This window comes from Scyliorhinus canicula, chromosome 4 (assembly GCF_902713615.1).
Source record: "Scyliorhinus canicula chromosome 4, sScyCan1.1, whole genome shotgun sequence".
In the NCBI taxonomy this organism is placed as follows: Eukaryota; Metazoa; Chordata; class Chondrichthyes; order Carcharhiniformes; family Scyliorhinidae; genus Scyliorhinus; species Scyliorhinus canicula.
The window spans coordinates 227,877,294-227,890,828 of NC_052149.1; the positions used below are offsets into that span (position 1 = coordinate 227,877,294).

Here is a 13,535-nt window from a genome sequence, read left to right on the forward strand (position 1 = left end):
CTGTCTCTCTCCATAGCCAGTGAGCTGCTCCGTCTCTGGCTTGGCTGATGTTGTTCTCGGTCCCCGGTCCCTCCCTCCCTCCCGCTCCGGCGGCGGCGGCCCTTTAAAGGAATCGCTTCCGTGGTGGGAGGTTCCTGGTGAATGCGGAGCCCCAGGGACAGGGAAATACTCACAGAGAGAGATAGAGAGAGTGAGAAAGGGATAGAGAGAGTGAGAAAGGGATAGAGAGGGAGAAAACTGAGAGAGACAGAGTGAGAACGGGATAGAGAGAGAGGGGAGACAGTGAGAGACAGCGAGAAACAGAGAGTGAGAAAGAGGCAGACGGAGAGAGTCAGACAGACAGAGAGAAAACAGGGAGAGAGAGAGACAGAGTGAGAAAGAGACAGAGTGAGAAAGAGAGAGAGAGAGAGAGACAGATAGATAGAGAGTGAGAAAGGGATATAGAGGGACAAAACTGAGAGAGATCGAGTGAGAGAGAGACAGCGAGAAAGGGACAGAGAGAGAGAGTGAGAAAGAGGCAGACAGAGAGAGAGAGAAAACAGGGAGAGAGAGTCAGAGTGAGAAAGAGACAGAGAGTGAGAGAGACAGAGAGTGAGAGAGACAGAGAGAGATGGAATGAGCAAGGGACAGGGAGAGAGACAGGGGTAGAGAGAGCCCAGGTGACAGAGAGTCAGACACAGAGCGGAGTGCAGGGACAGACACACACTGACACACAGACCCACAGAGAGCGCAGAGGAGCCTCACCATGCAGCCTCCCCCCCGGAAGGTGAGCCAGGAGCAGAGCCCGGGGGTGTGGGGGGCAGGACAGTGGGAGCAGAGCTGGAATAATCGCCTCTCTTTCTCCCCCCACCCTCAGGGTCGAGTGAGCCAGGAGGTGAAGACCAGTTTCTCGGAGCAGTTGTGCAAAGTGCAGAATAAACAACAGCAGGAGGCTGAGCTGCTGGAGGACATCAGGTAATGTGACTGAGCGCTGAATCCCTCTATAGCGGCCATTCACTCCACAATGTGCTAGCCTCACACTCTACAATGATGCTGATACCTTTCCCCAGTACTCCCTTGTCACTCTATCCCTCCTCGTTCTTCCCCATCACTTTCTTTCTTTCTTTCTTTTCTCTTTCTTTCTCACTCTCTGTCTTACTCTCTGTCTCTTTTTCTTTCCCTCCTCCCCTTCCCTCACTCACTTTCACACCCTCCTTGCTCACATCACATGCCCCTTTCTATTCTTTATGATTTTCGTGTCAAACTTGGAGGGTGGGGGTGGTAATGACCTGTAAGAAGGTTTGAAGGCAAGGGGGCAAGTTATGGATGGGCCCAGAGTGATGGGGTGAGGTGGGAGAGACATAGTTACCACTGGTGGACTGGGCAGGGGTCCCTGCAGGAATTTGGGAAGGGGTTGGCAGGCATGATTGGGTGTGTCTGTGTGTGGAGAGCGAGAGAGTCCACTGGAGAGGTCTGAAGATCAGGGTTTTGAAATCAAAAGTGGTGAAGAATGAAGACCCGATGGAGAAGCATTGAAAGTAAATGTGAAGGCAGTTGAGGCCCTTTAAGGATTGCAGTAGTCAGTGAAATCCTTGCGGACAGGAATTGAATGAAAAGCAACATGTTGGTGAAGTATCGAGGGTATGCTAAATAAATATGGAGAACCCTTCTCTGAGCTCAGCTCTCTGAAGTTCAGGAGAATCGACACTGAGCGATTGTTTCCTGTGGCTGGAGAGTCCAGGATTCGAGGGCTGTCTCAGGGCTCAACTAGTCGATTGGCAGTATAGAACTTGAACGTTACTGAAAAGAGGACACATTTTTTTGTCAAAGTTTTTGGTCTGCAGGAAAATTTGCAGGAATAGAAAGCTTTGCCGAGTGCTGCCCAAGGATAAGGGGGTGAGCAGTTAGGACAGAGATAAGGAGAAATGTTTTCACTCAGGGTTGTGAATCTTAATGTTTCTACCCCAGGGGGCTGTGAATGCTAAATTGTCGAGTATGTTATAGACAGAAATGGATTGATTGCTGGACATTCAGGAAATCTAGGGAGATGGGATCAAACTGCAACGTGAAGATTTTTTTTAAAAACCTTGTTCATGGGATGTGGGCGTCGCTGGCTAGACCAGCATTTACTGCCAATCGCTAATTGCCCTTGAGAAGGTGATAGTGAGCTGCTTTCTTGAATGGCTGCAGTTCCTGTGGGGTAGGTACACCCACTGTGCTGTTAGGAAGAGCTGAGGGGAAAGATCAGGAACATAATATAATAATAATAATATAATAATCGCCTGTTGTCACAAGTAGGCTTCAGTGAAGTTACTGTGAAAAGCCCCTAGTTGCCACATTCCGGCACCTGTTCGGGGAGGCCGGTACAGGATTTGAACCCACGCTGCTGCCTTGTTCTGCATTACAAGCCAGCTGTTTAGCCCACTGTGCTAAACCAGCCCCTAAACATAGGAATTAGGAGCAGAAGCCGGCAATTCAGCCCCTCGAGCCTGCTCCGCCAGTCAGGTTATGGCAGATTTTTCTTGGCAAATCCACCTCCCCACCTGTTCCCCATGTCCCTTTCACCTGTTTTTTAAAATCAGAAATATATCTATCTCCTTCTTGAAACCAGTTAATGACTCAGATTCCATCGCACTATGGGGGCAGCGAGTTCCACAAATTCACCGCCCTCTGCGAGAAGTAGTTCCTCCTCATCTCAGTTCTAAATCTACCGCCTCTCAACCTCTATCTGTGACCTCTCGTTCTAGATTGCCCCACAAGGGGGAACATTTGGTCTACGTTTACTTAATCAATCCCTTTTAGTATCTTATCCACCTCGATCAGCTCCCCTCTCATCCTTCTAAACTCCAGCGAGTATAAACCCAAACTGTTTAATCTCTCCTCATACTTCAACCTTTTCATTTCCGGAATCAATCTGGTGAATCTGTTCTGAACAGCTTTCATTGCCACCACAGCCTTCCTCAAAATCAGGAGAGCAAAACTACACACACTACTCCAGATGTGGCCTCACCAACACCCTAGACAATTGCGACCAAACTTTAGCCATATTGATTGGCGGAGCAGGCTCGAGGCAGCCTACTTCTGCTGTCATTCCTTTTGCCGTTCAGAAACTCGGTGGTATCCTTCACATCGGGGAGGGAGTCCTGATCCTGTCTATGCCTCTGCTTATCTCTATTATCTCCTGTGGTGTTACTGTGAGTGGAACAACTTTCCTTGGATTTCCACCTTGCCATGGTGGAGAGGCTTGAAAGTTCCGTTGATCAATGCCACCAGGTGCCTTGAGCTCCTGGCATGATGGTACGGTCAGAGGGGACGTACCAGTCAAAGCGCAATCCAAAACAAGTCTTCAATGGCAGATCAGGCAGAAGATACCCATATGGTATCAACGGCTGCAATGACGGATGAAGGCTGTAGCAACTTCTAGGGGATCCCTAGTCTCCGAGATTGCCTTGCCACTGAAGCTGGATCGACCTACCCTCTATCAAGGACCATGTGTCTGCTGATGTGCAATGTCAAAGATATCCCGCACTAGGAGACTACCTGGATGAAACCAGCACACCCCCTGCATACAGACAAGCCCTGTGGCGATTGGCGGGAGGTGACAGGAACAGGACCGTGTGATCTAGAAGTCCCTTAGCTTCGGACCGGCATGTGGGCAGTAGAGTAAGATCCAGTCGTCTCGCTTTTGAAATAGGAAAAGGAGAACATTTCAGCCCCCCTTCGGATTACACCCCACATGGGGAAAGGGCTGGAAAAGGCCCCCTAAAAATAATCGGTTCCATCCCTAACCTGGCTGGGCAACTGCATCCAGCAGCTCACCCACCTGTGGTCAGAAAATCATGCGACCAGCAACACAGAGTTTCTTGGGTGGACAATCATACTCCTTAGCGAGGGATCGATGAAGAAGAAGGAAGAAGCGGAGCAGAATTTGGACATAATGCGGCAATGAAAGCTGAGAGATGGTGTCTGAACACACTGCCGCTTGACACTCAGCCACCCAGGAAGGGTCAAATCTCCTGGGTTGTTATGTGACCTGAGCTGTGAAAGTCACTAACTTCAGGAAAGTGGGAATAGGAGCTTGCGGTGCTGAACACCAACAAGTGTCAGCATTTTCAGGAGAAGCATCGGGGGGGGGGGGGGGGGGGGGGGGGGAGAGAAAGGAGAATGGAGGCACATATGGAAAAGCAACGGTTATCAGTAAAGTGATGGAAGGTGTTATCAACACCACTATAAAGCAACACTGACTCAGAAACACCCTGCTCGCTAATGCTCACTGACGTTTGAGTTCCAGAGCCACCCAGCTCCTGACCTCGCTACAGCCTTGGTCCAAATATGGATAAAAGAGTTGAACTCTGGTGGGGCGGTTGGGAGTGACTGCCCTTGACATTTAGGCAGCATTGGCCGAGTGTGACATCAAAGAGCCCGACCAAAATCAGGTCAATGGGACTCGGTGGGGGGGGGGGGGGGGGGGGGGGAGGGGGGACTTTCCACTCATTGGCACAAAGATTGTGGTTGTTGGAAGTCAATCATCTCCGTTCCTTATGGTAGTGTCCTAGGCACAACCCCCTTCAGCTGCTTCATTAATGAACGCCCCTCCTACATTCAAGGATGTTGATTTATGATTGCACAATGCGCAACTCTTCAGATATTGAAGCAGTCTGTGCCCAAATGCAACAAGGCCTGGACCACATTCAGTCTTGGGGTGATGAGTGGCAAGCAACATTCAACAACAAACAAGTGCTAGACAATCGCCTTCTCCAACTAGAGTGGATCTAACCATCGCCTCTTGATGTTCGATGGCATAACCATCACTGATTGTGTCCTCTGATTCTAGTTTTTCCTCCAAGTGGAAACATTCTCTCCACATCCACTCTATCCAGGCCTCGCAGTATCCTGTAAGTTTCAATAAGATCCCCCTTCATCCTTCAAAATTTCAATGAGTACAGACCCAGAGTCCTCAACCATTCCTCATACGACAAGCTCTTCATTCCAGGGATCATTCTTGTGAATCTCGTCTGGACCCTTGCCAAGGCCTTCCTTAGGTAAGGGGCCCAAAACTGCTCACAATACTCCAAACGGGGTCTGACCAGAGCCTTATACAGCCTCAGAAGTACATACCTGCTTTTGTATTCCAGCCCTCACGGCATGAATGCTAACATTGCATTTGCCTTCCTAACTGCCGACTGAACCTGCACGTTAACCTTTAAGAGAATCATGAACAAGGACTCCCAAGTCTCTTTGTGCTTCTGATTTCTTGAGCATTTCCCCTTTAGAAAATAGTCTATGCCTCCATTTCTCCTTCCAAAATACATAACCTCACACTTTTCCACATTGTATTCCATCTGTCACTTCATTGCCCACTCTCCTAGCCTGTCCAAGTCCTTCTGCAGCCCCCTAGCTTCCACAATACTACCTGTCCCTCTGTAGATCTTTGTATCATCTACAAATTTAGCAACCGTGCCTTCAGTTCCTTCTTCCAGGTCATTTATGTATATTGCGAAAAATTGTGGTCCCAGCACAGACCCCTGAGGCACACCACTCGTCACTGGCTGCTATCAACGCTTGCGTTGTTTTTGTAAAATTTAGATTACCCAATTATTTTTCCAATTAAGGGGCAATTTAGTGTGCACCTACTCTGCACATTTTTGGGTTGTGGGGGCGAAACCCACACAAACACGGGGAGAATGTGCAAACTCCACACGGACAATGACCCAGAGTTGGGATCGAACCTGGGACCTCAGCGCCGCGAGGCAGTAGTGCTAACCACTGCGCCACCGTGCTGCCGCTGTTTTTTTAAAGAGGAAGTCTGTCCTGTTCAAATTGAGACCTAATACCCTTTGTTAGTCTATTGCCTGAAAGCTACCACCTTGCCTCACTACCTTGGGCAACTCTTAAAGTGTTGTGGTTGGAAATAATAGTGGTTCAGCACGTCATAACCGGGGCAGGAAAGTCCCACTTGATAATCCTGAGAAAAAAGGTGTCAAAATTTGAAATGAATGTCTTGTCCTGTTTCTGAGTTGGAGCTTTCTGTTGTTCGCATGGGGACTAGTGAGGCTTCTCGCCCCAGATGTTTAGTTGTGCGAGCTGTGACAATGGAAGTTTCGGTTGTGATTGACTGTGAGATTCATTCGAAGCTGGAGGTTTCATTCAATTGAGCTGTAAGAAAGTGGGGGCAGGGAGGTGGAAACAGAACCCAGGGGCGGATCATTCTCGGAGTCAAGATGTGGATAGTTAAATGCAACATGGGGGGGGAAAAAAATTGCAGAAGACAAGTTTTAACGGGGGCAGCACGGTGGCGCAGTGGTTAGCCCTACTGCCTCACGGCGCCGAGGACCCGGGTTCGATCCTGGCCCTTGGGTCACTGTCCGTGTAGAGTTTGCACATTCTCCCCGTGTCTGCGTGGGACTCGCCCCCACAACACAAAAAGATGTGCAGGGTAGTTGGTTTGGCTTCGCTAAACTGCCCCAAATTGGAAAAAAGAATTGGGTACTCTAAATTTATTTTTCAAAAGACAGTTTTTAACACATTTAATGCATCATTAAGATCACCTTTTATTTTTGTATCGTCCAACGAGGATAGGCTCAATCTGCTTGACCCTTTCCCATAAGAGAAAGTACTTCACTGGTTGTTTTCAGACACCCTGAAACATGATATAAAATAAAATTATTTCTCTTTAAGCCAGCCCCCTGCCCATGGAAAGATTGCAAGTCAGCCTTTAACTTTGTCAGAACTCTCAGCTCAACTTTTGATCTGAGTCAGTTGTCTCTTTTTGACTCCAGTCAGAGGATCTCATCAAATCTCTGCTGGTGTTTCCTACTGGCGTCTCAATGTGGTGTTCACATCACTGAGGTAGGTGTAGGGAAGTCCCTGACCTCATAAAGGTTGATCAGGGAAGAATTAAGAGAGAGACAGGAATCTGCTGGCAGGATGAAATCCCGGAGCAGATCCATGGAGGAAGTAATGTACCTGACGTCAAGTGTGAGCATTAAGGAATGAAGGAGACGGACAGACTGCAGCTCAGCTGAACACATTGAATCTGTAGATCTCTTGACGACTCCGCACCAGATTTTAGCAACAGTTGATTTATTTTCAATCTTTTTGCGAAAAGTCAACACATGTAAAGAAGACAAGGGTTTGTGAACTCTTGGGGAGACTGTGCTGTGATGGTAATGTCATTGGACTAGTAATCCAGAGACCCACAGATAAATGTTCCGGGGACATGGGTTCAAATCCCACCACGGCTATTGGTGGGGTTTAAATTCAGTGAATAAAATCTGGAATTGAAAACTAGTCTCAGTGATGGTGACCGTGAAACTGTCAGCGATAGTCATTCAATGCCCACCTAGCCCCCAAATGGCCTGTCGGGAAGGAAATCCGCCATCTTTACCTGGTCTGGCCTACATGTGACTCCAGACCTGTAGTTGACTTGTAACTGCCCTCGAGGCAGTTAGGGATGTGCAATAAATTCTGACATTGCCGTTTTCCCTATCAATGAATGAAAAATAAGTTATCCCATATTTTGAGCTCTGGATTTCATTCCCAAAGAACAACCAAGGTTTCCTCTGTGTCTTAGGAATATGCGTCTAATGGAACCCATAGCCACCGCCGAGTGTCTCAAGTTGAATCTTTGAAGTTGGTCTCCCTCTCTCTGTTGCTGCTGCTGGGTGTTATGGGCAGCACGGTAGATCAGTGGTTAGCACTGTTGCTTCACAGCGCTAGGGTCCCAGGTTCGATTCCCGTGCTGGGTCACTGTCTGTGCGAAGTCTGCACATTCTCCCTGTGTTTGCGTGGGTTTCCTCCGGGTGCTCTGGTTTCCTCCCACAAGTCCCGAAAGACGTGCTTGTTAGGTGAATTGGACATTCTGAATTCTCCCTCAGTGTACCCAAACAGGCGCTGGAATGTGGCGACTAGGGGCTTTTCACAGTAACTTCGTTGCAGTGTTAATGTAAGCTGACTTGTGACAATAGAGATTATGAAATTAAACACTTTGATTCCTTCATCAATACAAACCTTCACTTTAGATGGAAGCACACTTCAATGAAGAGAGAGATCCCTGGAAGGGCATTCATGCAGTTAAATCAGATGATTACCAGTGGATTGGATTTGGATTTTGTTTATTGTCACATGTACCAGATACAGTGAAAAATATTTTTCTGCGATCAGCTCAACAGATCATTAAGCACATGAAAAGAAAATAGAAGAAAATACATAATAGGGCAACACAAGGTATACAGTGTAACTGCATAAACACCGGCATCGGGTGAAGCATACAGGGTGTAGTGTTAATGAGGTCAGTCCATAAGAGGGTCATTTAGGAGTCTGGTAACAGTGGTTTTTTGAGTCTTTTTGTGCGTGTTCTCAGAATTTTGCCTCTCCTGCCTGATGGAAGAAGTTGGAAGAGTGAGTAAGCCGGGTGGGAGGGGGCTTTGATTATGCTGCCCGCTTTCCCCAGGCAGCGGGAGGTGTAGATGGAGTCCATGGATGGGAGGCAGGTTCGTGTGATGGACTGGGCGGTATTCACAACTCTCTGAAGTTTCTTGCGGTCCTGGGCCGAGCAGTTGCCATACCAGGCTGTGATGCAGCCAGATAGGATGCTTTCTATGGTACATCTGTAAAGTTGGTAAGAGTTAATGTGGATATCCAGAATTTCCTTAGTTAGAGTTCCTTAGAGGAAGTATGGGTGCTGTTGTGCTTTCTTGGTGGTAGCGTCGACGTGGGTGGACCAGAACAGATTTTTGGAGATGTGCACCCCGAGGAATTTGAAACTGCTCACCATCTCTACCTCGGCTCCGTTGATGCTGACAGGGGTGTGTACAATACTTTGCTTCCTAATGTCAATGACCAGCTCTTTAGTTCTTCTGGCATTGAGGGAGAGATTATTGTCGCTGCACCACTCCACTAGGTTCTCTATCTCCCTCTTGTATTCTGACTCGTCGTTATTCGAGATCTGACCCACTATGGTCATGACATCAGCAAACTTGTAGATGGAATTGGAACCAAATTTTGCCACACAGTTGTGTGTGTACAGGGAGTAGAGTAGGGAGCTAAGTACGCAGCCTTGCAGGGCACCGGTATTGAGGACTATTGTGGAGGAGGTGTTGTTGTTTATTCTTATAGTGCACAAATACTTTATGAAATATTCAGATGCATTTAAACAGGAATGTTTATTTGTTCACTGGCTAGGCCAGCGTTTAATGCTTATCCCTAATTGCCCTTCAGAAGGTGGTGGTGAGCCGCCTTCCTGAACTGCTGCAGTCCATGTGGTGTAGGTACACCCACTGTGCTGTAAGGAAGGACGTTCCCGTGACAGTGAAGGAACGGCCAATATATTTTCACCTCAGGCTGTTGTAGGGCTTGGAGGGGAACCTGCAGGTGATGGGATGCTCCCTGCTGTCCTTGACCTTCTAGATGGTGGAGTGTGCAGGGCTGGAGCCTTGGTGCAGTGCATCTTGCAGGTGGTACACACTGGTGCCACCGTGTGTCGGTCGGTGGTGAATGGAGTGGATATTGAAGGTGGTGGATGGGCTGCCAATCAAGGGGCCACTTTGTGCTGGATGGTGTTGAGCTTCTTGAGAGTTGTCGGAGATGAACTCATCCAGGCAAGTGGAGACATATATTCCCAAGAGGTCTGCTCACCAATGCAGGAAGAGGATTTAAAAAATGGCCCCCCGATCCCTGACCCCCCCCCCCCCCCCCCCCCCCCCCCCCCCCCCCAACCGTGGCCTCTGGACGCCCCTCCCCCAAACTCACCAATAAGGGTGTCATCGAGCCATCCCCCACACCCCACCTCATATTGGCAGGGCACCCCCAGGCCCAATCCCTGAAACGGGCATGATGCCACCTTTGCACTGCCAGCTTGGCACACCAGCAGTGCCACCTGGCACTGCCAGGGTGGTACCTGAGTAGCACTGCCAGGTTGCCAGGTTGGGAGTGCCAGGGTACCTGGATGGCTTCAGGGTGCTGAGTACCACTCTTGAATCCCAGCTCAGTGAGAGACCAGCCCTGAATCCCAGCTCATAGAACATAGAACGATACAGCGCAGTACAGGCCCTTCGGCCCACGATGTTGCACCGACATGGGAAGTCAAAAGCTAAAGGCCATCTAACCTACACTATGCCATTATCATCCATATGCTTATCCAATAAACTTTTAAATGCCCTCAATGTTGGCGAGGTCACTACTGTTGCAGGTAGGGCATTCCACGGCCTCACCACTCTTTGCATAAAAAACCTACCTCTGACGTCTGTCCTATATCTATTACCCTTCAATTTAAGGCTATGTCCCCTCGTGCTAGCCACCTCCATCCGCGGGAGAAGGCTCTCACTGTCCACCCTATCTAACCCTCTGATCATTTTGTATGCCTCTATTAAGTCACCTCTTAACCTTCTTCTCTCTAACGAAAACAACCTCAAGTCCATCAGCCTTTCCTCATAAGATTTTCCCTCCATACCAGGCAACATCCTGGTAAATCTCCTCTGCACCCGTTCCAAAGCTTCCACATCCTTCCTATAATGAGGCGACCAGAACTGTACGCAATACTCCAAATGCGGCCGTACCAGAGTTTTGTACAGCTGCAACATGACCTCATGGCTCTGGAACTCAATCCCTCTACCAATAAAGGCCAACACACCATAGGCCTTCTTCACAACCCTATCAACCTGGGTGGCAACTTTCAGGGATCTATGCACATGGACACCAAGATCCCTCTGCTCATCCACACTGCCAAGCATTTTACCATTAGCCAAATATTCCGCATTCCTGTTATTCTTTCCAAAGTGAATCACCTCACACTTCTCCACATTAAACTCCATTTGCCACCCCTCAGCCCAGCTCTGCAGCTTATCTATGTCCATCTGTAACCTGCAACATCCTTCCACACTGTCTACAACTCCACCGACTTTAGTGTCGTCTGCAAATTTACTCACCCAACCTTCTGTGCCCTCCTTTAGGTCATTTATAAAAATGACAAACAGCAACGGCCCCAGAACAGATCCTTGTGGTATGCCACTCGTAACTGAACTCCATTCTGAACATTTGCCATCAACCACCACCCTCTATCTTCTTTCAACTAGCCAATTCCTGATCCACATCTCTAAATCACCCTCAATCCCCAGCCTCCGTATTTTCTGCAATAGCCGACCATGAGGGAACCTTATCAAACGTTTTACTGAAATCCATATACACCACATCAACTGCTCTACCCTCGTCTACCTATTCAGTCACCTTCTCAAAGAACTCGCTAAGGTTTGTGAGGCATGATCTACCCTTCACAAAGCCATGCTGACTATCCCTAATCATATTATTCCTATCCAGATGATTATAAATCGTATCTCTTATAATCCTCTCCAAGACTTTACCCACAATAGACGTGAGGCTCACCGGCCTATAGTTACCGGGGTTATCTCTACTCCCCTTCTTGAACAAAGGGACCACATTTGCTATCCTCTAGTCCTCTGGCACTATTCCTGTAGCCAATGATGACATAAAAATCAAAGCCAAAGGCTCAGCAATCTCTTCCCTGGCTTCCCAGAGAATCCTAGGATAAATCCCATCAGGCCCCGGGGACTTATCTATTTTCACCTTGTCCAGAATTGCCAACACTTCTTCCCTACGCACCTCAATGCCATCTATTCTAATAGCCTGGGTCTCAGCATTCTCCTCCACAATATTATCTTTTTCCTGAGTGAATACTGACGAAAAGTATTCATTTAGTATCTTGCTTATCTCCTCAGCCTCCACACACAACTTCCCACCACTGTCCTTGACTGGCCCTACTCTTACCCTAGTCATTCTTTTATTCCTGACATACCTATAGAAAGCTTTTGGGTTTTCCTTGATCCTACCTGCCAAAGACTTCTCATGTCCCCTCCTTGCTCGTCTTAGCTCTCTCTTTAGATCCTTCCTCGCTTCCTTGTAACTATCAAGCGCCCCAACTGAAACTTCACGCCTCATCTTCACATAGGCCTCCTTCTTCCTCTTAACAAGAGATTCCACTTCTTTGGTAAACCACGGTTCCCTCGCTCGACCCCTTCCTCCCTGCCTGACTGGTACGTACTTATCAAGAACACGCAATAGCTGTTCCTTGAACAAGCTCCACATATCCAATGTGCCCAACCCTTGCAGCCTACTTCTCCAACCTACACATCCTAAGTCATGTCTAATGGCATCATAATTGCCCTTCCCCCAGCTATAACTCTTGCCCTGCGGGGTATACTTATCCCTTTCCATCACTAACGTAAAGGTCACCGAATTGTGGTCACTGTCTCCAAAGTGCTCACCTACCTCCAGATCTAACACCTGGCCTGGTTCATTACCCAAAACCAAATCCAATGTGGCCACGCCTCTTGTTGGCCTGTTAACATATTGTGTCAGGAAACCCTCCTGCACACATTGTACAAAGAACGACCCATCTAATGTACTCGAACTATATCTTTTCCAGTCAATATTTGGAAAGTTAAAGTCTCCCATAACAACTACCCTGTTACTTTCGCTCTTTTCCAGAATCATCTTCGCCATCCTTTCCTCTACATCCCTAGAACTATTAGGTGGCCTATAGAAAACTCCCAACAGGGTGACCTCTCCTTTCCTGTTTCTAACCTCAGCCCATACTACCTCGGAAGAAGAGTCCCCATCTAGCATCCTTTCCGCCACCGTAATACTGTCCTTGACTAGCAGCGACACACCTCCCCCTCTTTTGCCCCCTTCTGTGAGCTTACTAAAACACCTAAACCCCGGAACCTGCAACAACCATTACTGTCCCTGCTCTATCCATGTCTCTGAAATGGCCACAACATCGAAGTCCCAGGTACCAACCCATGCTGCCAGTTCCCCTACCTTATTTCGTATACCCCTGGCATTGAAGTAGACACACTTCAAACCACCTACCTGAACACTGGCACCCTCCTGCGAAGTCAAATCTGTGCTCCTGACCTCTATACTCTCAATCTCCCGTACCCCAAAACTACAATCCAGGTTCCCATGCCCCTGCTGAATTAGTTTAAACCCCCCCCAAAGAGCACTAACAAACCCCCCCCCAGGATATTGGTGCCCCTCAGGTTCAGATGTAGACCATCCTGTCTATAGAGGTCCCACCTTCCCCAGAAAGAGCCCCAGTTATCCAGAAATCTGAATCCCTCCCGCCTGCACCATCCCTGTAGCCACGTGTTTAATTGCTCTCTCTCCCTATTCCTCGTCTCACTATCACGTGGCACGGGCAACAACCCAGAGATAACAACTCTACTTGTTCTCGCTCTGAGCTTCCATCCTAGCTCCCTAAAGGCCTGCCTGACATCCTTGTCCCCTTTCCTACCTATGCCGTTAGTGCCAATGTGGACAACGACTTGGGGCTGCTCCCCCTCCCCCTTAAGGACCCGGAAAACATGATCCGAGACATCATGTACCCTTGCACCTGGGAGGCAACAGTGAGTGACCAGCCCTGAATCCCAGCTCAGTGAGTGACCAGCCCTGAATCCCAGCTCAGTGAGTGAGGGACCAGCCCTGAATCCCAGCTCAGTGAGAGACCAGCCCTGAATCCCTGCTCAGTGAGAGACCAGCCC

The 13,535-nt window shown here is 48.5% G+C and overlaps 1 protein-coding gene across 4 annotated transcripts in view; it reads left to right on the plus strand.

The window, feature by feature from the left end:
- Positions 1-414: 414 nt before the first annotated feature.
- LOC119965424 (F-BAR and double SH3 domains protein 2-like) overlaps positions 415-13,535 on the plus strand; it is a 105,399-nt gene continuing 92,278 nt past the window's right edge. For all 4 annotated transcript variants that reach the window (XR_005460512.1, XR_005460513.1, XM_038796190.1 and 1 more), the window contains exons 1-2: positions 415-766; positions 857-954. Coding sequence is in view for 2 of the 4 variants with exons in the window: in XM_038796190.1 (XP_038652118.1) it covers positions 746-766; positions 857-954 (119 nt within the window). In the remaining 2 variants the exon portion in view is untranslated. The remainder of the gene's footprint in view (positions 767-856; positions 955-13,535) is intronic.